Here is a 25,433-nt window from a genome sequence, read left to right as displayed (position 1 = left end):
ATTTACATAACTTATAAAAAAATAAATAAAAATATAAACTCAAAAACAATTCTTCGAAATAAAAAAAAACAAATAAACTGAAGTAAACATATAATTTTGTGTTACAAAGAAATCTTTACTCACTTTCATTGAAGTTGAAAGTACTTGCATTCATGCTTCATCATCAATAGAAAAACTTCCGTTTTATTATATATTAAATTCTTTAAATCAAAATGAATAAAATTTTAAGCGAAACTATAACGCAGATGTGATCTCTTTCCATGAGAAACCATCACTGTTATCATGTAAATGTATTGTATTTTTATCTTCTATTAAACTGAACAATTTTTGAAAGACTGTATAGCGTAATAGGGTGGATTTATCCCCCACGATAATCAATTTACACTTTGCCCTCGTTATTGCTACCGTCAGACGACGGTGATCTCCTAGTACCTCAAGATCCTGTACCTAAAAAAATTAAAATTAAAACTCTAATCAGCTAATTCAATTATAATCAATCTGATTGATAAAAATAAAACAAAATACCTGTTTTACGTTATTACTGCTAATTAAACTTTTAGCGCAGGAATACAATATAATTTCTTTATCGCGACCCTGATACTGATCTACAGTATTTATCTCAATACCGTTTTGAATTACATTTTTTAATAAACTTACATGTGCCCTATAGGGCGCAATAATTCCAATATTTTCCGGTTCTACATGCATCTGAATAGTAAAATACTTTAAAACATCCATTCTGCTGTTTAATGATGTGTTAAACAATATTAAATAATACCTGCAGAAGAGTTTGGACTAGTTTTCGCAATACAGCTGCTTCGAAAATATTTGAATACACCTGATCACTTTCCGGATATTTATCGCAAAACTTATAATTCACTTTTAATTTGTTGATAGGGCCGGTATTTAATAACATTACAGAGTCACTTAGATTTTGAGAGAGTGCTCTCTGTACCCAAGGTTCTGCTTTCATGAGTATCTGAAATAATAAATTTTATGAAGAAATAAAATTTGTACTAAACAGTATTTTAACATCTGCACTCACTTTGTTATGATTAGCGGTAAACGTGGCACTCTCTATGAGCATATTACCAGCTTTTAATTTATCATTATACGTTAATTTATTCGCTAAAGTCATGATATATCTATTCATCCTATACTGCTCCGTCAAAATTACAGTATTATTTTCGCTGTCTAGCCTACTAAATAAGGATTCATCTGCGCCACGTTGTCTGTGAAAGAAAATTTTATGTGATAAAAGATACAATTTTATTTTGTAACAAATTTTTATTTGTACCTTGCTTGACTACTTTGGATGATTGGGGGTAATTGATCTGGATCTCCAACTAAAACAAATTTGCGAGCATTGTACAGGGGTCGCAGTACAGTTGGCTGTAATATTTGTGCACTTTCGTCTACCACGCAGACATCGAAAATTCTTGTACATAACATTGGGTGATAAGCCCCATAACAAGTAACACCAACTATACTCTAAAATAATTAAAATGATTAGAAAATAAAATTAAACGAAATTTTTAAATATTTTTTAAAAACGTTTTTTTATACTTTGGAATATGCTATTTCCATCTCCTCTGGCGTAGTACAGCTGGCTATTGCGTTCTTTTCAACATAAGCTTTTAGTGACTCATGAACAGATGAGCCTAATCTCAAAAAATCAATGCCTTTAGCCAGTAATTTTAGTAGTATATTATCAACTGCGTTATTGGTGTGAGAGGTAATTAAAACAGAGCGTCCTGTCTCGTGCAACAATTCAATAAAAGCTATTAAAGTTTGTGTTTTGCCTGTGCCAGGCATTCCTTTGATTAGAATATAATCTGTAGCGGTAAGAGCTTTCAAAACTACCCTTTGTTGATTCTCGTTCAAAGTTTGCAATATTTTGCTACTTTTCGAGACAATAGATTGTGGAACTCCTTGATCGAAAGTAGCTGGTTTTCTATTTTAAATATAAAATCAATTGAAAATGTGAAGAAAATGTTATAATAATATAATTGTATGAAAAGTTTAACACACCTGTCGATGACAATTTCTCTCAATTTGGCACATATATTATTATTTGCCAATAAGCCACCCACGCTAGCAAGATTAGAACAGTAGAGAGTAGAAGACTGATATTTATCGATATGAACTAATTCGTTCGTAATATACTGACTAATATCCCTGAAAGTAAATACTCGTAAGCATCGTTTAAGTTAAATTTATGTTAATATTCTTGCATACCTGTCAACCCTAACAGCTACAGAGGCATTGCTTAGATGTACTATAAAGCCTGCTGATACATTTATTCGTTTGTTTGTACTTATTAATACATATTCATTTTCAGAAAATTCCGTATAAGGAATACTTTCTCGATCTTGTGCGTTTGAACTATTACGAACGAATGTGTATTTATACTTGCAAAAACTTTCTTTTATTGTCTTTAACATTTTCAAATTTGAAATGCATATTTTTTTGTTTTCTCTAAGAAAAAAAGCAATCAATTGATACGCAAGTACATATAATAAATTTGTAAAAATGGCTAATAAATTTCACCTTTGTTCCGCGCTTAGTGTCCATAAATTTAAGTGCGACTTATCAGTAGCCTGTGCATTTTCCTCCATTTCTAATAATAAAATCCAATGTAAAACATAATTCGTGTGTGAAGGCGACAATACCTGGGAAATTTTTTCTTTCAATTGATTTAGTGGGTGCTTCAAAGGCAATTTATTATTACTGTCTTTGCTTAAATAGGCACAACATAATGAGTTGTACATGCAATTATTACATGCACTTGGATGATTAATCGGCTCCGGTAAGTCAAACCCGGCCCAATTCAAATCCGCAGTTGACTCTGAAAACATCTCGGTTGATTTCGGAGTCAAATAATATGCTAAAACGTTTCTTAATTGCATTAAATCTCTCCTTTCACGATGATCACTTTTAATTTCTTGTATCTTATTCTCTCTGCAATCAGAAGTATCCATATAACAAATTGTTTAATGCTTTATGCAGTCTAATAAACGAGTGAATTACCTCAGGTACAATAAGAGTCCTGTATCTGTGTCTTGACCAGTAAGAGCCATCATCATAATGTATAGAATAATTTGACCTTTATGTTCTAAAGAGAATGACGGCTTGCCCGTCTTAATTTCAAGCGGCATCATTTTTCGTTTGCAATTCTCTTCTACCTCCACCGTGACATCAATCTTACCTTTTATCCCTAAACATGGTAACCAAATATTTTCTTCAATATCTAAAATATCGACAATTTGTCCTTTAAAATTATTTTCAATACGATTTATTTCTTCTTGTCGTTTATCTAAAAATATTATTGTCTGTTAGTTAATAATAATCATTTACTAACTCAGAACTAGGTATTCATTTTACTTACCTTTTAAATAATGCTGAATAAATTGATAAATTCTTGGAATAAAAACAAGCATTTGTTTTCTGCATTCGTCTAACGTAATTCCTGTAGCATAAAGAATGCTTATCGTGTCTCTAGACTGGAGCATGCTGTCTAATAATTTTTTTATATCCGAGAATTTGTTAATATCTTTTTGAATGGCCTGTAGGATTAATAGGATATTTAATATTGTCAAAAATATCAACTATAATAATTATATAATTAATTACTTTTTGTAACAATTCGTGTACGAAACTGCCAATCACCATAGCAGTTTGGTCAGTTTTAAAGCAAGGAAGAGATTCTATTTTCCGAAACTTTTCATTTAATATACTTTTTCGTTTACAAAACATGCCACCTACAATCGTAGTACTAGATATTAGTATATCTGGATATGCAACGATAAAACCGAATTCGTTATCGACTATCCACCAGTCTTCTTCCTTTCTTGCTTCTACAGCTATAATGCTATCTTTTTCCACCTTTGTATATTTCCTAAAGTTGAATTGCAAACATTATATTAAATATACTATTTAAATGATACGTATTACAATAAGGGTAATATATCGTTTTTTACCAATACTCTAAGCATTTTATAACGGTAGGCGTTTGAAATTCCGAGTTCGTCACACTTAGTATCAGGGCATCGCGTTCATGACATATATCAACTACTTTGCATCTCTGCAAAGTATTCAAATTTAATTGGTCATCATGAAACCATTCATCTTTAAGAATAGTACTGCATCCTGATTCAGTATCAGAATCTTTGATCTCTCCCTCTAACTCAATCACAGGACTATCATTTAATATGTTTAGTTTTCCTTTAAAATTTGGCTTACATTCTTCTATAGTAAACTTTTCATGCAATACATTCCTACTTGGTGATTTAGAGTTTTGTACTTTGGTTATTGTTTCATTTAAATTATTTAATACATTTTTAGATTTATCTACGCTTATATTTTCTTTCAAAGCACATTCTGTTATGTTTTTCTTAACTGATGTGGATGCAATTTTATAATTGCTGTTAGATATATCAGAATCGCTGTCTATTGATATCACAGGGATTTTTGCAGTTTTATACTGTATCGCAGATGATTCCATACTCTCTGATATTGCTTTTCTTTTTTTGTATGTACACTTACGCGCTACGTTATTTTCACTAGTACAAGGAACTTCTTCCTCAACATTAGCATTAGTTTTAAAATATGCCGATATTCTCTGTTGACGTCGTCGACGTCGACGTCGAGGTGTTGGAGGTGTCTATAATAAAAAATCAGCAACAAAGTTTTATAACTTAAAAATACAAAAAATTGAAAGTTACAAATTATAATACAGAGTAAAAGTTATAGATACAATTTGTAATATCTTATTTATTAACAATTGTAATTGTACCTGTATAACCACGTGTTTTTTATTCATCTTAATTGAAATTAATTCAGATTTCGTTTACATTTGCTTCTCTCAGTTTTCAGCGACGCTAAAAAGAACAGTTTCCCGCGAAAAATTGTTTAAGCATAAGATACAGTAATAAGATGGGAAGTACAGACATGTTTTCTGACTGAAGCTGGGTTTTACATGTAACATTCATATTATTTTAATTCCGAAATCTTATGTTGCATACAGTATTTTATTCATAAGTTGTTTATAATAAAAATAGCATGTTTATTTAATTTAATATAATAACTATCAACCCTAACTTTTATAGAATCACTCTTTATTTATATGCCGTTATCAACAGAGGGCAGTATAATACATTTGAATATGACGGCCAAACTCTATTTAAATATATACCACTGACGGAGGGAAACGGTTTTTTTTTAATTAAATGTATGTTCTGTATGTATAACTACGCATCTTTACATTAACCGTTATATATTTATCATTAATCACTATCTGATATTGTATATTAGTATTACTATTTATACCTTATCTACATTTTGTTAACTAAATATATTACAATTGACAAAATATTGATCTTACTGTTTATAATGTACAAACACTTTTAAAGTGTTAAGTATCAGGATTTGGTTGACTTCTACATATTACTGAAATGCGTCTAGTTTTTGATACAGGTTGCCCTTCAAAATATGATTCTTCATTCTTCAAGATTTCATGTTTGTAGTTATATCTAGCTGTACCACTGTAAAATAATAATCTTCAATAAAAATATATATATTTAGAAAAACATTTGCATACCTCATTATGTATAAAGATCTTTGTGGTAGCAAAAAGTCATGCTTATATAATGCTTCATTTTCAACCATTGTAAGTCTCATTACACTGTTGCTTAGTAAACTTAAACCAGCAATTATTTCTCCACAGAACTACAACATAGAGGAACAAATATTGTTAATTTCTGTTTGAATTTAAAATTGATTAAGATAATATGTACCCTAATACTGTCAACATGAGGTTTTATCCATCCTTCTGGTGCTAGGTCCAAAACATGTATTAATGGAATTTGAGACATTCCTTTGGGAAATGCTTTCTCACGAATTTTGTTTATTATCTTTAAGTTATTTTCATTCCATTTGTTTCGCTCTGTTTCTCTATAAGCATGTATTGCCTATAATGATTAAATAAAACAAATACCATGAAAACTTAATAAAAATATTCATTAATGGCATACTAACATCATCCCAATGAGAATGTTCATATCGTAGCTTCTTTATATAGGGTTCAATTTCTTCCATTAAAGAGTTCTCTTCCTCTACAGTAATAAAGTTTGGAAATATTTGCATGGTATTACATAGCTCTTCTTTCCAATTTTCTACATTTCTGTCTGCTTTGTTACATACTTGTTTTGTTTGCATATAATACCTTAAAGTGATAGAATTAAAATTTTTGTTGATAGAGAAGGTAAACAAAGAAAGTGTAGCTCTCAACATGTTTTCTTCCAACAAGGTTAGGAATAGGAAGTTAAAAATTTTATAGGCTCAAGATCGATCAGCACTGACATGCTAGCAAATTCTTACAACTATTCTATTGCTTATTATTTCTTTATAGACATCTCTTAAATATATAGGTCAATGAGTTTACTCAGATACATATGTATATATACATTATACGAGCTATATATATGTTTCCTCGATAACATCGTTTATTAATTTTCACCAGCAAAGCTTTTATCGAACATGCTTTTATTTCTGATAATAAAACTAGAACTTTTCATCGAAGAGGTTATAAACTCGTATCACGGATGCTGATATATGATAGTGATATGAACATTTTAAATCATGACTTCGACGGAGATGAAAGATGCATTAGCTTCCACAGCTTCAATTTGTACAGTTTTACAATTTTTAGCTGGCGTGTAAGTAAAAGTATAAATCTGTAATCAAATGTATCTTTGTTAATATGTAAAGTAAATAAAACAAAATTGTTTGACATTATTTACTACTTTTACCATATTGTCATATGATTGGAAAACTGTAGAAATTTGTTTTAGGCTAGTGTGCAGAAAAATCATTAAAAATGGTACAACAGGAAATAGTTCAGCATTGGCATTTGTAACATGTTATACATCGTAAGTGTTACAATTATAAGTTATGGAAATACGTTCTTATCTTGCATAAATATATTGTTTCTATTTTAATTGTTCTTACCCATATTATAGATGTGTTTTATGGATGAGATATGGTATGCTTATCTCAGATCGTTTTGTATTGTTGGTAAATGTTTTTGGCACAATACTCCAAGCATCATATGTTTGCGTGTTCATTTTATATAGCGTTAAAAAATTTAAAATTGTTAAACAAATGATTGCAGCAACTTGTTTTCTTGGAGTTGTATACTTTTACAGCTTTTATGAAGAAGATAAAGTATTAGCTGCAAGATATGTTGGTTTTCTTAGCTGCACAGTAACAGTATTATTTTTTGCATCTCCTTTAATGATGGTGGTAAGTTTGTAGCATCCAACTTTAACATCTGTAACATGAACAATCAATAACTTTACTATGTATAATTGAATACAATGTTTTCTAGGCACATGTGATCAGAGTAAAGAATACTGAAAGTTTACCATTTCCCATTATAATGGCTTCTCTAATAGTTTCTGCTCAGTGGTTTGCATATGGTTGCCTTATTAATGACAGTTTCCTACAAATACCAAACTTCTTAGGATGTGTTCTATCTGCATTTCAACTTTGTTTCTTTTTAGTTTATCGAAGTGGAGAAACCATTGAGGCTCACTTAATATAACTTGCACCATTGAAATTATTTACTTTAAATAAATGTAATTCAATACATTTCTTATGTATTGATGTATATAATTTAAAATATATGATTTGTATTTTTGAAGAAAATATATTTTTTGAAACAAGATATTCCTTTTAGGAGCGTTATCTTTCAAATTGAATCTCGTGCCAAAAATAGTTCCATATTTGTGGTACTTGGACGTTTTAATCAAACTCTATTCAATGTATAATATTTTATTCCAATATTCACTTAACTTTTTTTCATCTCTTTGTTATAAATATTTTGCGTAAATAAATATTATCATTATTTCCAAAAGAAAAGAAAGTAACTCATTTGAGTTTAGTATTATTATTCTTTCAACGAGTAACCATACTTGTATTGCACATTTCGGCTAACTTCAGTAACCTAGTCCCCACTAAGCAGTTTCCCACTACCATACGTTTTCCACTCCGACGGTCATATACACGGTGGACAGAAACGCATTAATAGAGAAAACAAGTGAGATTTGAAGGTATATACTAAATAAAAGGCCACTAGATATGCACGTTCGACGCCATGATGTGCTTGCGCGTACAAAGCATGCTCCAACCATCCAGAGTTAACATGCGCAAAACGAACGAAAACTGGTCGTTTAACAGGTATGGTCTCTCGTTGAACGAATAATAGGCATGAAATTGACTGAAATGTGTTAAGGTAATTTCAATTAATGATTAAATGTCTACTATTGTTGTTTAAAAAATTTTAAATCCGTGTTAATTTATTCGGATGTATTAGATACTTTGTTTGTTTTTGTAAAAGGATATCTTTTGAACGGAAATTGAGTGGAATTTTCCAGACATATTAGAAAGCTCGAAGAGTTCCGGGACAAAACGGTTGGCAGCACTGATGCTGCGAGAGAGGAGAAAGAGGTGCGGTGTTGCGTGACTGATTGCGAGACCGAGCGTGTGTGTTTGTTGTGTTGTACGATTTTTATTCTCCTTTTGGGAAGAAAAGTTCGTTTGGAAGACCGTACGCTTGGAAGAAAAATGTCGTCATATATCCAAGTTGCCGAAGACGAAGGCGATGAGCCGATAGAATTACCAACGGAAGATGATAGTACACTTTTATTGACTACCGTAACCGCCCAGTTTCCCGGAACGTGTGGCCTCAAATATCGCAATCCAGAATCTCGGACGATGCGCGGCATTCGTCTCGTTGACGGACGTCTTCATCCGCCTGAAAATGGATGGGGCAAGGCGATTTACTTTTGTGTTTTTCCAAAAGGTGCTTATTTTATTGTAAATCGTACTCGTTCATCCCCCTAACGCTACGATAAGATCAAGTACCATGATTTTTGCATATCGATTGACGTAAATTTGGAGTAAGTCGCTTCCGATCACGAAGCGTCTATATCAGCGTTACATGTGTTTAATGCGCTTTCAAATAACTTTTCTTACGTTTTTATGCAACATGAATTCGATATTCTATTTTTGTCTTCACCTAACGCACTACGCAAGACGTTTCATCGATTATTGTCTAGGAATTTTATTGTTTGTTGCGTACTTGATCTTGAATAATTCCTGCCGATTCTAATGCGATTTTTTCTTTTCTGTATAATTTGAAGTCCAGTACATGTGTTTGTGTTGATTAAATTAAACATTTTTATATATTCTGTTACTAAAAGGAACACTAATATTTTATTATTTTTATTTATGTCAAAGTATGATGCTTTACACTTTCAGTTGCATGTAATGTTTAACTTTAAAAAAAAAGTTAAAGCAGTTGTAAGATTTATGGAACCCTGTAAGAAAACCAGGGCACATGTAAATGATAATAACATAAGCACATGTTGATGTGTAATGCTTTTACTACTCAGTTCTACCAGCATTTATAAATACTTGTTTATAATCATTAAAATACGTTTATATCTATGCAAGTATTATACATACACGCATAGATGTAAACTTAAATAATTAAAATTTAACATAATGTATACATTACACACCACACGCACGCGCGCGCGCGCGCGTGTTCGCATACACACATATACACTATCACACAATAGTTTTTGGATAAAAATTATTTGTACTGGATTTCAGTCTTTCTTTCTTTTTTTTCATTATTATTTTTATTGTAATTAAGTCTCTATATAGCAAAATATATATATGTAAAATTCTGTAAGAAGACTTAAATTTTGGAAAAGATTGTAGTAAAGTGAAAAAAAAAAAGTTAGTAGACATGAACACTTATATCTTTTCAGAGAACAAACGTAAATCTGATGACAATTTGGAAAATTCCACAGCTAAGACTAAAAGAATGGAAACAAAGTTGCGTTGCACAGACTTGATCGTACTTGGTTTGCCATGGAAAACAACAGAGCAGAACTTGCGTGAATACTTTGAAACGTTTGGCGAAGTACTCATGGCACAGGTGAGTTTTTCAAGATTACTATAAACAGAAATCATTACATGTAGAGAGATAATATTAAAGTAATCAGTTTAATGCTTCTAAACAAGATTAGTTTTTTTTTTTTTTTTTTTTTTTTCAAATTGATTTTTTATTTGTTACAGAAATTGCATTATATTCGACTCACTGTTTCATAATTGATTGTATAAATTGTGATAGTCGGTCTTGAATGATTGAATGTAACATATAATTAATATAAATACGTGTTTCTGCAGGTAAAAAAAGATGCAAAATCAGGACAGAGCAAAGGATTTGGATTTATTAGATTCGGAAGTTACGAATCTCAGTTGAGATGTCTCGCTCAGCGGCATATGATAGACGGAAGATGGTGCGACGTTAAGGTTCCCAACAGTAAGGTAAGAGTATCGTTACGTTTATTAACAAATTCTTGTTGTTTCTTCAAATATTTTTGGATAGTTTTGAAATATTTAATAGTTACTTAAGGTTTGAAAAATATATATATATATAATATTTGCGTGCAGATCATAGATCTATACATATATGTTTATACAATACAAGCAGTCTTCTAAATACATTTAATATATATTTTTGGATACGGAAATATTTCAATCCTTTTTCGATGATTTAATAAATTTTTTCAAAATGCTATATAATAACGGAAAGTTATGTAAACAGATACGACGTCGATGATGGTGTTAATTGGGAAATGCCAACTTACAATGTTTCATATACATGTATTTAACATAATAAAAGACAGTTATGTATAGATCTAAGATGCACACAAAACAAGATGTTAGTTGAACAATATACTGTAATAAGAATTATGAAATCTAACTATGGCACGAACGTGGACATAATAGTTTGCTTTATAAATTCTTTTCTATTCCGACTTGTTGCACAAGACTATGAGATAATTGATTTCATTGAATGATCTATTTACATGACATCTTCATATATATATCTTAAGAAGGTATATTCTGGTATAAATAGGTGAATGTGTAGTCAATTTAAGTGGTAAATTTATAAAGAACATGTGACAAGTGTGTATGAATGTTTACATGGATGTTGTATGATGAAATGGGAGATACCTTAAGAAAGTATGTTTGCGTGATCTTGTAAATAACCTGGAATGTTTGTGTCTTTAAATAGTGTGGAATTTTCGAGTATGTTATGAGAGTACCGTTGTCAGGATTAGATTTGAGAATATACCTACCTAATTCGTTAGAAGAACAATTTATCGGAGGCAGAAGTGTCGGTTTGTAAATTCATTTTTTCAGAGATTCTATGTAACGGAATAATCGTTAGTTCGATGATAAACGCGTCTGAGAGAAGATTAGGAAGTTCAAGTTTTTCTTTCACAATCGGAAAGTATGTAAAATTGTGTATTTTTTTTCGAAGAGTAACAAACATTGTAATGAGTATGACCTGCGTGACAATTGTGTGCAATCGAAATAACTCTTTGTTATGTTACAAGTAATCATGCTTCTTGAAGTGAACTTCGAATTTTGCGAACGGAAGTACATTTGAAACGAAATCGCGATTAAATTTAAACGATAGCAATAGAATCTATCTGTTCGCTGGTACGTATTCGTCGTTAGTCGAGAGAAAAAAAAAAAAAAAAAAAAAGAGAAAAGAGAAAGAAATCAGTTGTAAGGATGGTGCCGTGCATGATAATGTAGAGTGTACAGTCCGTAGATGAATGAAGATAAAAAAAAAAAAAAAAAAAAAACGCCATTTTTGATAACAACATCCGCGCAGTTTCTTTCGTTATAGATTAAAAATTCATTAGAGCATCGCGGGGTGTACGTGTACGACCTATAGACGCGCGTCACGTGGAGTCCGTAAAGAAAAAGAAGGAATTTAACTGGTATGTGGAATGACACGGTTTTTAAAAGAAAAGAACCGTACAAGAATGTCGAGCGAGTGCGTATATATGTGTGTGTAATTAAAACAATTATATAGATAAAATTGTATGTGATTGTCGAGGGCTTGGTGTATCTGGTTGCAGAATATTGATGGCTTAATGATGGCTCGTCAGTATGATACGAGCAAACACAATGAATGCTACCGCCCTATACCGGTTCATACGCCGAGTAGTCGACGGGTACCTGTGGCGAAACCGTATATCAACTTAAATACACCCGAGGCTGCTAATACACCTAGGTACGATTCGGAGTACGATTATAAAACAACGCATTATCCGTCGTACCCTCCCAATTATCCGTACGACGATAACACTAAGTACAAGTACGAGGGACAGAATTACAATGCGTACGAGAAAGCAAATTACCCATCGTACGAGGATCCTGGGTACGACACACGAAACTATATGGTCCAACATACAACTGCGGCAGCACCTCCGAATCCCGCCTATCCGTCCGACACGGAGTACACAAGATACACCAACTACGAAGGACGCGCGGCTGTGTATCCGGTAATGGAGAATCCAGATTATGGAGAGAAAAGCAGATACAATTACGGTTACGACCGGAATTATTACGAGGCGGACGCTCGATACGCGTCGTCTACGGACTGTAGATATTCGTTGGACGTACGGTACCCAGACACCAGGCATGGGGACAATCGAATTCCAGCTGATGGTAGAGAGGCTGATTGTAGATATCCGGTGGAGAATCGTGAAATGGATAGAAGATACGCGATCGATGGTAGGGATCCAGAGGGTAGATACGCGGTCGAGAATAGGGAAGTCGATGTCAGATATCCAACGGACACCAAGGAAGTGGATGCCAGATTTGCGGATACGCCAAGATATCCGAGTAAGGAAAATTACTATGACCGTTACTACAAACACCGTCCGTCGAGGGATCACCACGTCTCGGACACCTCAAGATACTGATGAGTCTTGACACTATCGTAAATACATAAGTCACGGTACAACGGGAATAAATATTTCTTTAGGCTTTCTATGCATTTCGTGAGAGATACACATTTTACGAACGGCAATGTGTTGCTTTCTGTTCCTTCCTTGTTGGTACACGGATTTGTCTTGTGTACATCGTGCGGGAGTAGTAATTTGTCCTAAAGAGAAATGTATTCTCCTTGATTCGTGATCTATATTGCCAATAGCAAAAAAGATTGTTTAATATTAGCAATAGTCTCGAGTAATTGTCTACATTTTTATCAACTATTGTGTTTATTCAGTTGAAGATAATGTGTAATACGTAGCATGAAACTTTACATCGACTATATAAAAGAAAGAGGACATTGTACAAATTTGTGCATGGATTTTAAAGAGGCCATAGTGCTTAAGTGTTATATATACATATACATATATATATATATTCATGGAAATCAAAGTGTAAATTGACCAGCTAATACCTTTTTTTTTTTTTTTTTTTAAACGATAACTAGACACATGTGTATTGAAAGAATTCTTTTTTTATAAAACTTGTCGTTAGTGCAGATTGATTGACTCGGTTAAGATTATTCTCTGTTTCTTATTTTTGATCTAGAAAGCATAATAATTTGATACGTTAATGTGCACTATATGCAAGTTTTACTGGTTAAAAAAAAAAAAAAAAAAAGAAAGAAAAAAAAAACATAAGCAAACAAAAACCAAAAAATCAGTGAAAATCTGTTGTACATGATTGATTGATTGTGCGTTTGTGCGTAGGAGGGAATGATTCAGCAAGTACCCTGCAAGGTATTCGTGGGACGCTGTACAGAAGACCTAACCGCTGATGATCTGCGCGACTATTTCTCCAAATATGGCGAAGTGACGGACGTGTTCATCCCAAAACCTTTCCGTGCATTTTCATTTGTTACTTTCTTAGATCCCGAGGTAGCGCAGTCCCTGTGCGGCGAGGATCACATAATAAAAGGAGTGTCGGTACACGTGTCGAACGCTGCACCAAAGTCCGAGGGCAACAATAAGAATTTCAATAATCAAGTGAATTCGAACATGCGTAGAGGCGCCCCAGGTCCCGTCGAGAATAACGTGCAGGGAAACTATCAGGGTAACAGATATATGGGCCATTCAGGTAACAATATGGGTCCAAACGGTTGGAACAATCCAGGGAACCGGGCCAACTTGGACATGCCTAATCTCCAAGCGTTGGGCATTACCGGACAAAATAACGGTGGCGGTGGCGGTGGCGGTATGTCGAATCCCTTGGCGATGGGAGGTCTGAACCTGTCCGCGTTACCAGTCAACCCTGCTTTGGTTGCCGCTGCTTTGAACCAAGCATCTTGGGGTCTGATCGGTAACTTGCAGAATCAGGGAAACGATCAGGGCTATTCGAACCAGCCTGGCCCACCTGGTCAACCACCTTCAGGCAACAATAGTATTGGTAACAGTGGAAACTCTGGCTTTCTCAGTTGGATGAATCAGGGAGGAGGTGATGGTAATACAGGCAATCCTGGAACAGGTGGTCCAGGCCCGAATAATCCCAACGCGTCCCAAGGTGCTTGGCAGAACCATCCAGGACAACGCGATCAAAAGTCCAACACCTTTCTCAAGTACGAGTAAGCTGCGCGGAGGAGGGAGGGTCCGAGTGTAATCGTGGAATGCAGGCGAATCCGTTCCTTTCATCCTGATACGCGTTAACCACTGGCAACAGAGTCTAGGCAAGTGTGTACTAGGTACAAAGTAATTATCATTTTTGTAAAACGGGAACCAAAGCCTCTGTTAATAGAGGAACGGGTTCGAATCTATTTCTTTGTTTGCCTATTATCGACAAACGGATGGATTTTCTTTCATTTCTTTTCATGCGATCACATAAATGCATATACATAAATATATATATATATATATATATACACGTTATATATAATTATAAAATTATAATTATATATAATCTTATATGTATAGATATAAGTATAGATAGTGTGCTCCATTGAACAATAAGAGTGTAACGACAAATACTTTCCTTTCGTCTTTTGCACGTCACGCAAATTGTATTTCTGACCCTGTCTCTCACTTTCTTACCGCCTTCTTCAGAGACTAGCACAAGTTCTTTCTCGTCGACGATAGACGTACGGATATATGCGTGTTGTAAAAGACGGATAGCTTCGATCATCTGAACGTGCGTATTAACTGTATGATCTCATTTCAAGCGTGCGGTCTAACCAACTCGGAGATAAATTACTGTATTGAAATGATAAGGATAAGAATGAGGATGAGCTTGAGGATGAGGATGAGAATCGTAATGGGTATATGCATATATATATATATATATATATATATATACACGTACAGGATATATGCATAAATATGATATATGATGATTGTGAATGTGTCGTAGAAGAACAAGATTTATTATAGCGGAGTACGTATATGTGCTTATGTTTATTTAAAGTTTCGTGCCGTGTGTTTAATGTATAATTGAGAATTAATCGAGGATTTAGTACGTACGTGAATCGCAGAGTCCTTACAACGTGAGAATTTCAACACTTTTCAATCATTGAGTGTGGAATCATTAGCTTAAATCTTGAATTTCTTGTATACCAATCTATGCTTTTTTTTATTGAATCGTTTACTAGAAATCAAACGATGAAATATTTGTAGCCATGAGACTAGAGAAGAAGAATTTAAGCTAAATATTCATTTAAGAGACTAGGCTTGAACATTCATTTTCAATCTTTAATCAAATCATTTAATCAATTTGCATAATACATATTTTTATTAGTAAAATTAATCTAGGATTGCATTCTCTATTTCTTTTTTTTATATATATATATACATATATACACACACATACATATAGATCAAATGTTGTCATAGACAAATTGTTACAAATGAAAAATTGGAACGTTTGTTCCGGGACAAAGAATAGCAAAGAGGCAGAAGGAACATTATATTTTGGAAATTTTGTTCCAATTTTCTTTTTTTAATGTATGTTTTACCTTGTGTCGAATCTGCATGGTTGGTTGTGTCCTATTATTTAGCTTTCTTTGTTTCTTATCATTTCTTTTAATCATCATTACCAACAAAATTGTAAATATCAACTAGTATCAATTTATTTCTCACTTGACCAAACGATATTCACAAAAACCGTTTCTCTGTTTAAAGAACAATGCAACATATGTTTATGATAAGTATGGTATTGAATATTGCGTGAGGAATAAGAATGTATGAAAGAGCATAAGTGTAAAATCGCAGTTGCATACAGATTGATCGCAGCTACCCGAGATTTAAGATACCCATTAATTTTTGTGAAAAATCTCGCCTTAAAGAAAAAGATTTAAAAAAAAAAAAGAAAAAAAAAGAGAAACATGTCTGCTGCGCGTGCACGCGAACGAGATTTATATGTGAGAAATGTGTTTTCCATTGAGAACGATAGATGCGTATAAAAAACTTTGTTAATTGATTGCACGTGAAAAGTAGCATCTCTGATCCGTTTGATTTTCAATTTTCATTTATTACAAAAGCTTCAAGCGTTGTAAGCTTTTAGTACACCTGTGCAAAAATGATATCTTTACACGTTAAGAGTCGAGTATTTATTTTCCAAAGATCATAAAAAAATAATTTCATTCACGTTGCACGACTGTAGTCAATAATTCTTGCATAGATGAGATTTAAAGAAAAAGAAAACAGATTAAATACAGATTAAATACAGATTAAATACAGTCTAAGTACAGCATTAATTGAACGCTGCATTGAAATTAATCTAGATAGAATATTTCAGGCTAACAATTATGAGTACACACTTATTAAAGAATTAGAAAAATTATCAAAGATACATCTGTGTTGTTGTACCTTCTGTGAGTTGCATTATTATAGAATATTTCCTACTTAATGTGTATACAATCTTATCAATCATTCATTGATAAATTTACATTATGATTGCAAGTGAAATCATGTCAAAAATGTAGTCAAACACAATGAACGTGTACTCTTAATTGTAAGAATGGATAAAGTTTAAGTAAGCATAGATTTATAAGTGTATATTCTGTGAGTTGGAGCTTTTGAAAGATTCAAGAAATTGCATAAACACTTGATTTGCTAACATTATACGTATGGATATCTTTTCTTTTTGATCAATGTGACTTTCCATGCAATTTCAAAAGGCTCTAACTCGATACAGAAACAGACACAGAGCCACACTTGCGTAACACTTTGTCACACTTGCAATTAGCAGTACACTGTAATACAATTTGGCCAAATATTTAAAGAGTATATAGTTTCCCATGCTTTTAAAAGTATAAAAGCTCTTTATAATTCAAAAGATCGTTACTATTTCTTTTTGTTCTCATTTAAGAAATAAGGAGATTATATTAGATTGGATTGTTTTGACGTGTCTCTCTGTGTGTGTATGGCGGTCGAATGTATTTGTTAATGGTCGTCTCAGAACTACAGGCATGAAAGTTTAATCGAGAAATGATCTGCTGTTTAATGATGAGAACCTCTATAATACGTATTTAATGCAAAAGAGAAAAAGAAAACCACGTGTTGATATGATGAGTGAGTAATATAATTAATTGTGAGGTGAGCGATAATTAATTATGAAAAAAAAAAAATAATAATATTTTATGAATGGGACACAGTCGTTTATTGAATGCCTGAATATATACTATAATAGATAAAAATATATATAGGTATATATGTAATATACATATATAAATATATATATCTTTATTGATTCAAGAATGTTTATACATAATGTAAAGAGAACATTGATGGAAAGTGCGTCGAGTTTATTTATTGACGTCCTGCTGTAAATGATAACCGATATACAGAGACTGTAGTTTAAGACAACTTTTAACAGACATTAGAACCGTTTCTAGCTCATTATTATAACCGGCCGATCTATTTCAAATCGTTCGCCATTCCCTGGATCTATATCAATTATTATTATTTTTTTTTCTTTTCGTTTGGAAATCAAATGTTACGTTATTGGTGCAATTGAATATGTTCTTAGTTAAAACGTTGCCAAAATGTTTGCAAGAAAGCTTTTGTCAAGTTTGAATCGGTTGGTAATAACTGTTGCTCAAAAGATGCCTTGCGAAACGATTTGGAAATGATCTAATGAATTGTGTAAATAATAAATAAGGAGCATTAATGTCGTTCGTCAACATAACGAATTTTGTTGTAGACAGTTCTATTGTAAATTATAATTGAGATTGTGTTTTCAATTGAGATATGGAGTGAAGGCAACCGAATAACATCAACTTTTGTCACGTGAGAATGTTATTTTGATAGGTGGCAGAGATTGATTCTTATTACATAAATTCATTACAGGATGATTAAAAACTGATACACTGGCAGTAATTTATTTACACTTTTCAAACTCCTTTGTTGGACCACTTGTTAACAACCTATCTCTCAAGTAGATCAATATCATATGGAACAGTTAAATGTACAAATTAATTTAATTATGTTTATTTTTCATGTTTCACCTAACAAATATAAACCATAAAATAGCATATGATATGATTAGAGATCAAAAACGCTTGATTTATATTCCTGTTTCTTTCAGCTGCCTTATTTTTTTTATCAATGTCATTCACAATCAAAGCATTTAATTTTTTGAGCTAAACAATTACTCGCATACCTATCACACACTTTCAGATTTATTTCAGGTCCAATATTTTTAATATTTGGAGACAATTTTTTTAAGTTTTCAACGATTATGTTAAATACAACAATAAATCTTGTTCAGTTGAAACATTCTTCCATTGTATTAAAGGGTTTCAAATCTTAATGAAACCAAACATAGTGCTAGCCTACGCTTTGAATGAATATTTCAACTGAAATCTTGAAAAATTGTATTATATGGTCTTGGAAACAACCTCTGACCGTGTTGATTAATCTGTCATTTTACTTGAAACTTCAAGAAGAAGAGAAGAGAATGAGTGTGTGTTTCCATGCACATGATCACACCAAATAGAAACATTTGTGAGTTACATAACAGATTGCCGTTCATTTAATGAATGAAGGTGGTGGTAGTGATGATGATGATAATAATGATTATATGATGGTAATGATGAGAATGTTTATGGTGATGAGGTTGAGTATGAGAATGGTGATGATGATGAGGATGAGCAGGATGATGATGTTGATGATGAGGATGAAAACTAGGAGGATGATGTTTATGATGATTATGATGATGACTGGAAGTACACGAGAGGCATGGAAGCGTCCGCTGAACTTCGAAACAGGTGATTACGCATTGATCTTACTTTATACATAGTAGCAGGTTTTCTGTTATTAAATTCAGTTTAAATGGTAATTTATGTAAAACGTTGTGATTGTACGATGCTTGCTTCGTTACAAATGATCCTGCTATTTTTCCAGTACATTCAATTATTGTTCAATTTGTTTGAATAATAGTCATTTTGCTGCTAATATTTGAGAAACTTGATGAAATGAAGTTGTTAAAACTCGTAGAAGATATACTTTCAATGAAGCTAATATTTGTGTAACTTAAAATCATTTATTGCTGGTATTTAAATATAATTAATAATATTTTCTTTACTTTGCATTAATTTGTTTCTTTTTTCCAAGAGTTTTTCAATCGTTTCCTCCTAATAAGATACAGATATTAATGATACTACAAATGTAATAGGAGATTAATTAAAATCTTCGTTATTTAATGAGAGTTGAATAATTCTTGGGATAAAAACGTTTATTATATTAATCAACTTAATTGATTTAACAAGTTAAAACCTTACAATTAGCTACACGATAAGGATCATTACAAAGCAATTTTCAAAAAACAAGACTATGTCAGTGCCAAATGAATTAAGTTTAATTTTCTCTATGCTACATACAATTACTTTTTAAAATATGCTGTAAACAACTACTAATTACATATAATTCTTTTTAACAGTTTAGATGAAGGAACTGCAGTTTCAATACAGAATTGATATTGTGCTACTTGTTACAAATAAAGACAGGAGAAGAGAAAGTATAAGGAAACTAAGGTGATGAAAAATTATACAAAGAGAAAGGACATGAAAAATGTGAGAATGGTATATTCGTACACGTAAAAAGGTTGTAAAAAATGAGAACAAGTTTTAAAAATTTAATTGTTTTCTGTAAGTGCATGGATTTATAATGAGTAATGATTTTTTGTTAGAAAACTTTCTTATTGTTTATGATTCTAGCTGGCTGATCATTAATCATCTGAGAAGAAGATATGGTTTTGAAGTAAAATAATGTATACATTTCAAAATGATGGAAGTAAATATTCATTATGCTACAGTATGCGGAGTTAGAAGGTGCCTTGCTTTTTGTTCCTTAATATTTATATTAAATCTTAATTTAAGTAAGATACATAAATTAATATATATTATTTGTGTGTAGGAAAATGAGGCTGAATTATGAAATGTACAAAAAAGATAGACAATGCAATTAATAATAGATAAGATTTCTAGAATAAAATAACTTTATACAAGTGTAATAATGATGATTGGAATAATATTCTTCCTGGATTTTCCTGGAGTTTTGTTATATCATTATTATTGGAAACCTTTCCTGGAGAGTGCTGATGTCATGAACATTATTCTAAAATAAATATTAATGGTTTTTTCTTTATATAATGTATGAAGTGAATGTATGAATTTTTTTTCATATTATCTGCACTATTATCATATTATCATGCTGTACATATTAATACCACTTAAATGAATAATTGATATTGAATTACAGATGATTTTAACAAGTGCCATGCACAAATCTATTTCACACAAAATTATTTAAAGATATATGAATTTAATAAGAAATATCAATATACAATATTAATGAGCAGAAAATGTGTAATTATGAACTTATTGGTATGCGTCGTATAAACAGAAACTTGTTATGTTAAGTAATAATGTAAAATTAAAATGAAGATATCAAGGTTCAGGAATGAAAGTTAAAGTCATGTAAGTTAAATTATAATCAGTAAATTTCTGAATCGATGATAGTAGTTTACAAGGAGTAGATGTATATTATACACGCTTTATTATTTTCAAAAATAATCAATAGTTTATCGATACAAGGTCATGTAAACAAAGTCAGGTTTTTGTACTTTGATCGGCAATCGGCTACGCAGACGTCTGTCCACGTAAAGATAATGATACAACAATAAACACACCGACGAGGTTAAAGTATATAGGTGCTACCAAGAGTGGTGGGACTGGCTGTATTATCGATGTAGCTGATTCATCGAATGGTGGACTTGCCCCACTACCTGTTCCACCTTTATGTGCTTTATATCTAAAGTGAACGCAGAAGAGAACGCCTCGTAAAAAGTAGTTAAATTTTTTATCGTTCTCGTGCAACAGAAAGAATGGCACCATCCCTTAGTAAATTTGCATCCAGACGTACGGTGGCTGGTGCCTGTGCATTAGCTGCTTTAATATGGATTCTTAAAAAAAGAGGCAAGAAGCAAGTACAAAAATGCAGGTAAACTACACGAACACATGCGTACACATTCATAGTCATTCTTGTGATTAAAGCTGCTTTAAAACATCTATTTATTTATTCCATAGAAATGTGTGGCCTGCCAATGACATTCAGTATGTTATTAAAGAGGTAATAAAATAAGATTTTGATAACCAGATGAATTAATATACTTGATGTTACAATGAGATTATTTTACAGGAAAAACCAAAAAATCCAAAGGCTTATGTAAATGCAAGATTTTTCCGACAATTACGTAAATTGCTTAAAATTGGTATACCTTCAGTTGCGTCTACTGAATTTGGATTTGTTCTCGTTATCGCTGCTTCGCTTGTCGCAAGATCCATTTGTGATCTTTGGATGATAAATATAGGTACCCTGATTGAATCGTACGTATCACTTTTTATCATATGTAATAGGATTGTATCGATTGCATAAAATGTTTAATTCATTGCAGGTCAATCGTCAACATGGATGTATCTATATTCAAAAGAAGATTGTTTAAGTTCTTAACTCTACTGCCTTTGGTGAGTGTATACATTTGATATGAAATTAGATAGAAGTTGCTTTCATAGGCTGCTAATAAAATCTTTTCATTCAGGCTGCCAAGCAGCTTTATTTTCTTACGAATTGGAAGAAATTATTGATATGATCTTCCATGATTATATTTATTTAGATATCTATTGTGAACAACGTACTGAAATATGGTATATTCGAAATGAAGTTGAGGTTACGTACAAATATCACACGAAACTTGATGGATCAATATCTCAAGTAAGCAAAGTACATTATTTATCGATTATCAAAACTGATTAAGATGAGTTAATTTTGTTTGTCATTTTTTTTTTTTTTTCAGAGGATTTACATATTACAAAATGAGCAACTTAGACAGTCGTATAGCAAATCCAGATCAACTTTTAACTACGGATGTTGATAAATTTTGTGAAAGTTGCACAGACCTCTATAGCAATGTTGCAAAACCTTTGTTAGATATCGTTATTTATGTGTATAGGCTAACAACTAACCTTGGCGGTCAGGTGCGTTAATTTGAATATTCCTAATAATTTAAATTAGCAGTAATGTGTATTGTGTATTTTACAGACGCCGCTAATTATGCTTTCTTATCTTGTATTTGCCGGAACGATATTAACTCATTTGCGTAGACCTATCGGGCAAATGACGGTAAAAGAACAACGGCTCGAAGGTGAATATCGTCACATCAATTCACGTTTAATTACAAATTCCGAGGAGATTGCATTTTATCAAGGAAACAATAGAGAAAAATTAACCTTATTGACTAGTTTTCATAAACTCGTAAGTTTTTTTCAAATACTTTAATTAAGTAATTAATCAATTGATCTAGGAAAATTTGAACTTGTACTGTAATAAAATATTTATCGTAGGTGACACATCTCCGCAAGTGTTTAGAATTCAAAACACTAATAGGAATAATAGATAATTTCGTTGGCAAATGTAAGATAAAAGTTTATTAATATGTATATAAATACTTATTTATAGCGATGATAACTATTAGTTTCATCATGTTTCTTTTTTTTTAGACGTGGCAACGATAGTTGGTTTCTATGCAGTTAGCATACCATTTTTCCAAAAAAATCATCCTGTCCTCTCAGGAACGGCGGATCATCGATTTAAGAATTATTATACATATGGTAGAATGTTGGTAAAACTAGCGGAAGCGATAGGCAGATTAGTTCTAGCTGGAAGAGAATTGACCAAACTAGCAGGATACACGGCCAGAGTCACTGAAATAAAAGAAGTTCTTGACGATCTAAACGCAGGAAAATACGAAAGGACTATGATATCCGATTTCAAAGACGAACCTATTGGAAGTCCCGGGGCAGGGAAAATAGTTACCAAAGATAACGTTATACGATTCGATTGTGTACCTTTGATTACTCCTAACGGAGATATTCTTGTCAGAGAACTATCGTTTGAAGTGAAATCTGGAATAAATGTACTGGTGTGTGGGCCAAACGGTTGTGGAAAAAGTTCTCTCTTCAGAATTCTTGGAGAAGTAAATTAACATCTTTACTGTATTAATTTGTATAATCTATATCTAAATTTAAATTTCTGACCTTGTCAAATTATCGAAACAGTTATGGCCAGTTTGGAGTGGAACAGTTACGAAACCTCCTCGTGGAAAGCTCTTTTACATACCGCAACGTCCTTACATGACGTTAGGTACTCTGAGGGATCAAGTAATTTATCCCCATACGAAGCAAGAAATGATGAGACGTGGACAAATGACGGACGAGGACCTGAAGAAATTGTTAAATCTCGTACAGTTGAGTCATTTGTTGGAAAGAGAAAATTTCACATCCAGCGAAGGACAAGGTTGGGACGTGGTGGCTGACTGGATGGATGTTCTGTCGGGTGGCGAAAAGCAACGCATAGCGGTAATTCGTTATAAAAATCTATGTTTCATATATTTTCTATAAATTTAATCGAACGTAGACGTTGTTTTCTTTAGATGGCTCGACTTTTCTATCACAAGCCACAGTTTGCGATTCTCGATGAATGCACAAGTGCTGTTAGCATGGACGTTGAAGATTCTATGTATTCGTATTGCAGACAAGCAAATATTACATTGTTCACAGTCTCGCATCGACGATCGCTTTGGAAACATCACGAGGTATTAATCAATTTGTATCTTGTATCCGAGGTGATAGTTATGAAATCCCTGATACACGTATTTATTTCTAGTATTACTTACAAATGGATGGAAGAGGAAATTACGAATTCAAACCTATCGAGTCAGATACCGAAGAATTTGGATCGTGAATGTTCGTGTCCCTTGCATCGAATAATACTTGCCAAAATGCAAGGGACGCCGACGTTACGTTTCGATAATTCAAGTAATTTAAATGTACATCCGCAGTGTACAGCATTATACATGGTGAGTTACTTAATTTGACTACCCTAAATTATTTGTAAAGTGTATTTAAATTGCAAGTAATTCAAGGTGGTTCCAGTCAGCTGACTCATCCTGTATATGTATCATATGTATTGAGTGTTAAACAATGCATAGATTTACAAGAATTGTGTACATGATTGTATATTTTTATATTGATGTTTTTTTTATAAAATATGAAAAATAACGTAAAAAAAACGCTAGTGTACACTGCAGCAGGCCTTAATCTACTTGGCCTATTTTACGGATATATTAAAAATGTTAATATATTAATATATATTTTTCCAGTACTGTCAAAAGGAGAAAAGCTGTAATGACAATTTTCTTTCTCTTTGATTTAAGATTTATCTATCGTACAAGTAACATATTTTTGATACTTAACGATTTTCCAAGATTCCAATACCATTTCTACCATCCATGAATGGTAAACATATTACACATTACAAAATTTAACAAAAAAGGGGTTACAGTTTTTAAAATGATTCTTTATTTGAATAATATAATTATTATTTGTTATGTGTAGATCACATTGTATAAGAATTGCGGAGTATATATATATATATATATATATATTGGATTGCTGGACAATAAAGAATGTGTAATAAAGTCTATGATGATTAAACAAGTTATTTGTACCATATGCATAGAAGATAATAGAATTATTATTTGCTAAAAGGCTATTCTTCGTTAAAAAACGCGCGCATAGTTCGAGTATGTGGCGCTGGTTCAAGTTCGAGCCGCCATATTGGTTAACCGTTGATCAGGTCGGAGAAGCTCGGCCGGGTCTGGGAACCTGGCAGAAGTCCGGGCTTTTGGCTATTCAGTTGCTAGTCGCTGGCGGTAGGGGTACGGAGCAGGTACGAGTGGCTGAGGGACGGCTGGTGGTGAGTGTGTGTGCGTGAAAAAGATAAGAATAAAGCAAAGTTATATCGAGAGAGGAAAAAGAAAGAAATCATTGTGTGTCAGAGTGGGAAAAAAAAAAAGAAACGTAGTGGCAGTGCAAAAGAACTACGTAATCCGTAACTGGATATTTTCGTGAAACGAAACGGCAGTGTTCATACGTGTGCATAAGGATCTGGTAAATCGCACAACATCGTATCCAAGTAATTATCCTTTCTCTCCAATTTATCTTCACCTCTCTCTCT

General features: G+C 32.5%; 5 protein-coding genes and 1 long non-coding RNA gene across 13 annotated transcripts; 4 read left to right on the top strand and 2 right to left on the bottom strand.

The window, feature by feature from the left end:
* Positions 1 to 123: 123 nt before the first annotated feature.
* Dna2 (DNA replication helicase/nuclease 2) lies at positions 124 to 4,971 on the bottom strand. Its single transcript, XM_034328772.2, has 14 exons — positions 4,796 to 4,971; positions 3,981 to 4,663; positions 3,634 to 3,898; positions 3,389 to 3,566; positions 3,031 to 3,316; positions 2,551 to 2,961; positions 2,239 to 2,478; positions 2,032 to 2,178; positions 1,567 to 1,954; positions 1,298 to 1,491; positions 1,046 to 1,232; positions 779 to 979; positions 526 to 708; positions 124 to 447 (listed from the first exon to the last, which is right to left on the bottom strand). Exons 1-14 carry the CDS (start codon positions 4,820 to 4,822, stop codon positions 235 to 237), a joined length of 3,603 nt encoding a protein of 1,200 aa, XP_034184663.2. The 5' UTR covers positions 4,823 to 4,971; the 3' UTR covers positions 124 to 234.
* Positions 4,972 to 5,060: 89 nt separating this feature from the next.
* Positions 5,061 to 7,148, bottom strand: LOC143305503 (alpha-ketoglutarate-dependent dioxygenase alkB homolog 7, mitochondrial). 3 transcript variants are annotated; one of them, XM_076689484.1, is made up of 5 exons: positions 6,465 to 6,594; positions 6,037 to 6,223; positions 5,796 to 5,969; positions 5,600 to 5,727; positions 5,061 to 5,543 (listed from the first exon to the last, which is right to left on the bottom strand). In XM_076689484.1, coding segments are annotated over exons 1-5 (621 nt in total). In that variant the 5' UTR covers positions 6,467 to 6,594; the 3' UTR covers positions 5,061 to 5,413. The 3 variants fall into 3 exon arrangements, with proteins under 3 accessions (XP_076545599.1, XP_076545598.1, XP_076545600.1); XM_076689485.1 differs by lacking the exon at positions 6,465 to 6,594 and adding an exon at positions 7,009 to 7,148 and having other exon boundaries at positions 5,065 to 5,543; XM_076689483.1 differs by lacking the exon at positions 6,465 to 6,594 and having other exon boundaries at positions 5,063 to 5,543; positions 6,037 to 6,457.
* Positions 6,581 to 7,724, top strand: slv (sugar transporter SWEET1). The gene is made up of 4 exons (XM_034329296.2): positions 6,581 to 6,716; positions 6,852 to 6,929; positions 7,020 to 7,302; positions 7,388 to 7,724. The coding sequence occupies exons 1-4, from the start codon at positions 6,640 to 6,642 to the stop codon at positions 7,601 to 7,603; spliced, it is 654 nt and encodes a 217-aa protein (XP_034185187.1). The 5' UTR covers positions 6,581 to 6,639; the 3' UTR covers positions 7,604 to 7,724.
* Positions 7,725 to 8,154: 430 nt separating this feature from the next.
* On the top strand, positions 8,155 to 16,239 carry TBPH (TAR DNA-binding protein-43 homolog). 4 transcript variants are annotated; one of them, XM_034329258.2, is made up of 6 exons: positions 8,155 to 8,293; positions 8,399 to 8,863; positions 9,840 to 10,009; positions 10,261 to 10,401; positions 13,641 to 14,316; positions 14,395 to 16,239. In XM_034329258.2, exons 2-6 carry the CDS (start codon positions 8,626 to 8,628, stop codon positions 14,493 to 14,495), a joined length of 1,326 nt encoding a protein of 441 aa, XP_034185149.1. In that variant the 5' UTR covers positions 8,155 to 8,293; positions 8,399 to 8,625; the 3' UTR covers positions 14,496 to 16,239. The 4 variants fall into 4 exon arrangements, with proteins under 4 accessions (XP_034185149.1, XP_034185148.1, XP_034185145.1 ...); XM_034329257.2 differs by having other exon boundaries at positions 9,882 to 10,009; positions 13,641 to 16,239; XM_034329254.2 differs by having other exon boundaries at positions 13,641 to 16,239.
* Positions 16,240 to 16,590: 351 nt separating this feature from the next.
* LOC143305504 (uncharacterized) lies at positions 16,591 to 20,571 on the top strand. Its single transcript, XR_013062513.1, has 3 exons — positions 16,591 to 19,126; positions 19,798 to 20,188; positions 20,274 to 20,571. It is a non-coding gene; the product is annotated as an uncharacterized LOC143305504 (long non-coding RNA).
* Positions 20,572 to 20,695: 124 nt separating this feature from the next.
* Pmp70 (ATP binding cassette subfamily D member Pmp70) lies at positions 20,696 to 25,296 on the top strand. Of its 3 annotated transcripts, none has more exons than XM_034329234.2 (13): positions 20,696 to 20,836; positions 20,940 to 21,359; positions 21,446 to 21,488; positions 21,558 to 21,745; positions 21,814 to 21,883; positions 22,033 to 22,130; positions 22,213 to 22,393; positions 22,458 to 22,670; positions 22,760 to 22,829; positions 22,916 to 23,391; positions 23,474 to 23,773; positions 23,848 to 24,009; positions 24,081 to 25,296. In XM_034329234.2, the coding sequence occupies exons 2-13, from the start codon at positions 21,244 to 21,246 to the stop codon at positions 24,156 to 24,158; spliced, it is 1,995 nt and encodes a 664-aa protein (XP_034185125.1). In that variant the 5' UTR covers positions 20,696 to 20,836; positions 20,940 to 21,243; the 3' UTR covers positions 24,159 to 25,296. The 3 variants fall into 3 exon arrangements, 2 of the variants coding, with proteins under 2 accessions (XP_034185125.1, XP_034185126.1); XM_034329235.2 differs by having other exon boundaries at positions 20,706 to 20,836; positions 20,954 to 21,359; XR_004581995.2 differs by lacking the exon at positions 20,696 to 20,836 and having other exon boundaries at positions 21,099 to 21,359; positions 24,081 to 24,273; positions 24,577 to 25,296.
* The last annotated feature ends 137 nt before the right edge of the window (positions 25,297 to 25,433 follow it).

The sequence above is a fragment of the Osmia lignaria genome, chromosome 8, assembly GCF_051020975.1.
Source record: "Osmia lignaria lignaria isolate PbOS001 chromosome 8, iyOsmLign1, whole genome shotgun sequence".
Lineage (NCBI taxonomy): Eukaryota > Metazoa > Arthropoda > Insecta > Hymenoptera > Megachilidae > Osmia > Osmia lignaria.
The sequence above is the reverse complement of the archived record's forward strand: the minus strand, read 5'-3'. Positions and strand labels throughout refer to the sequence as shown.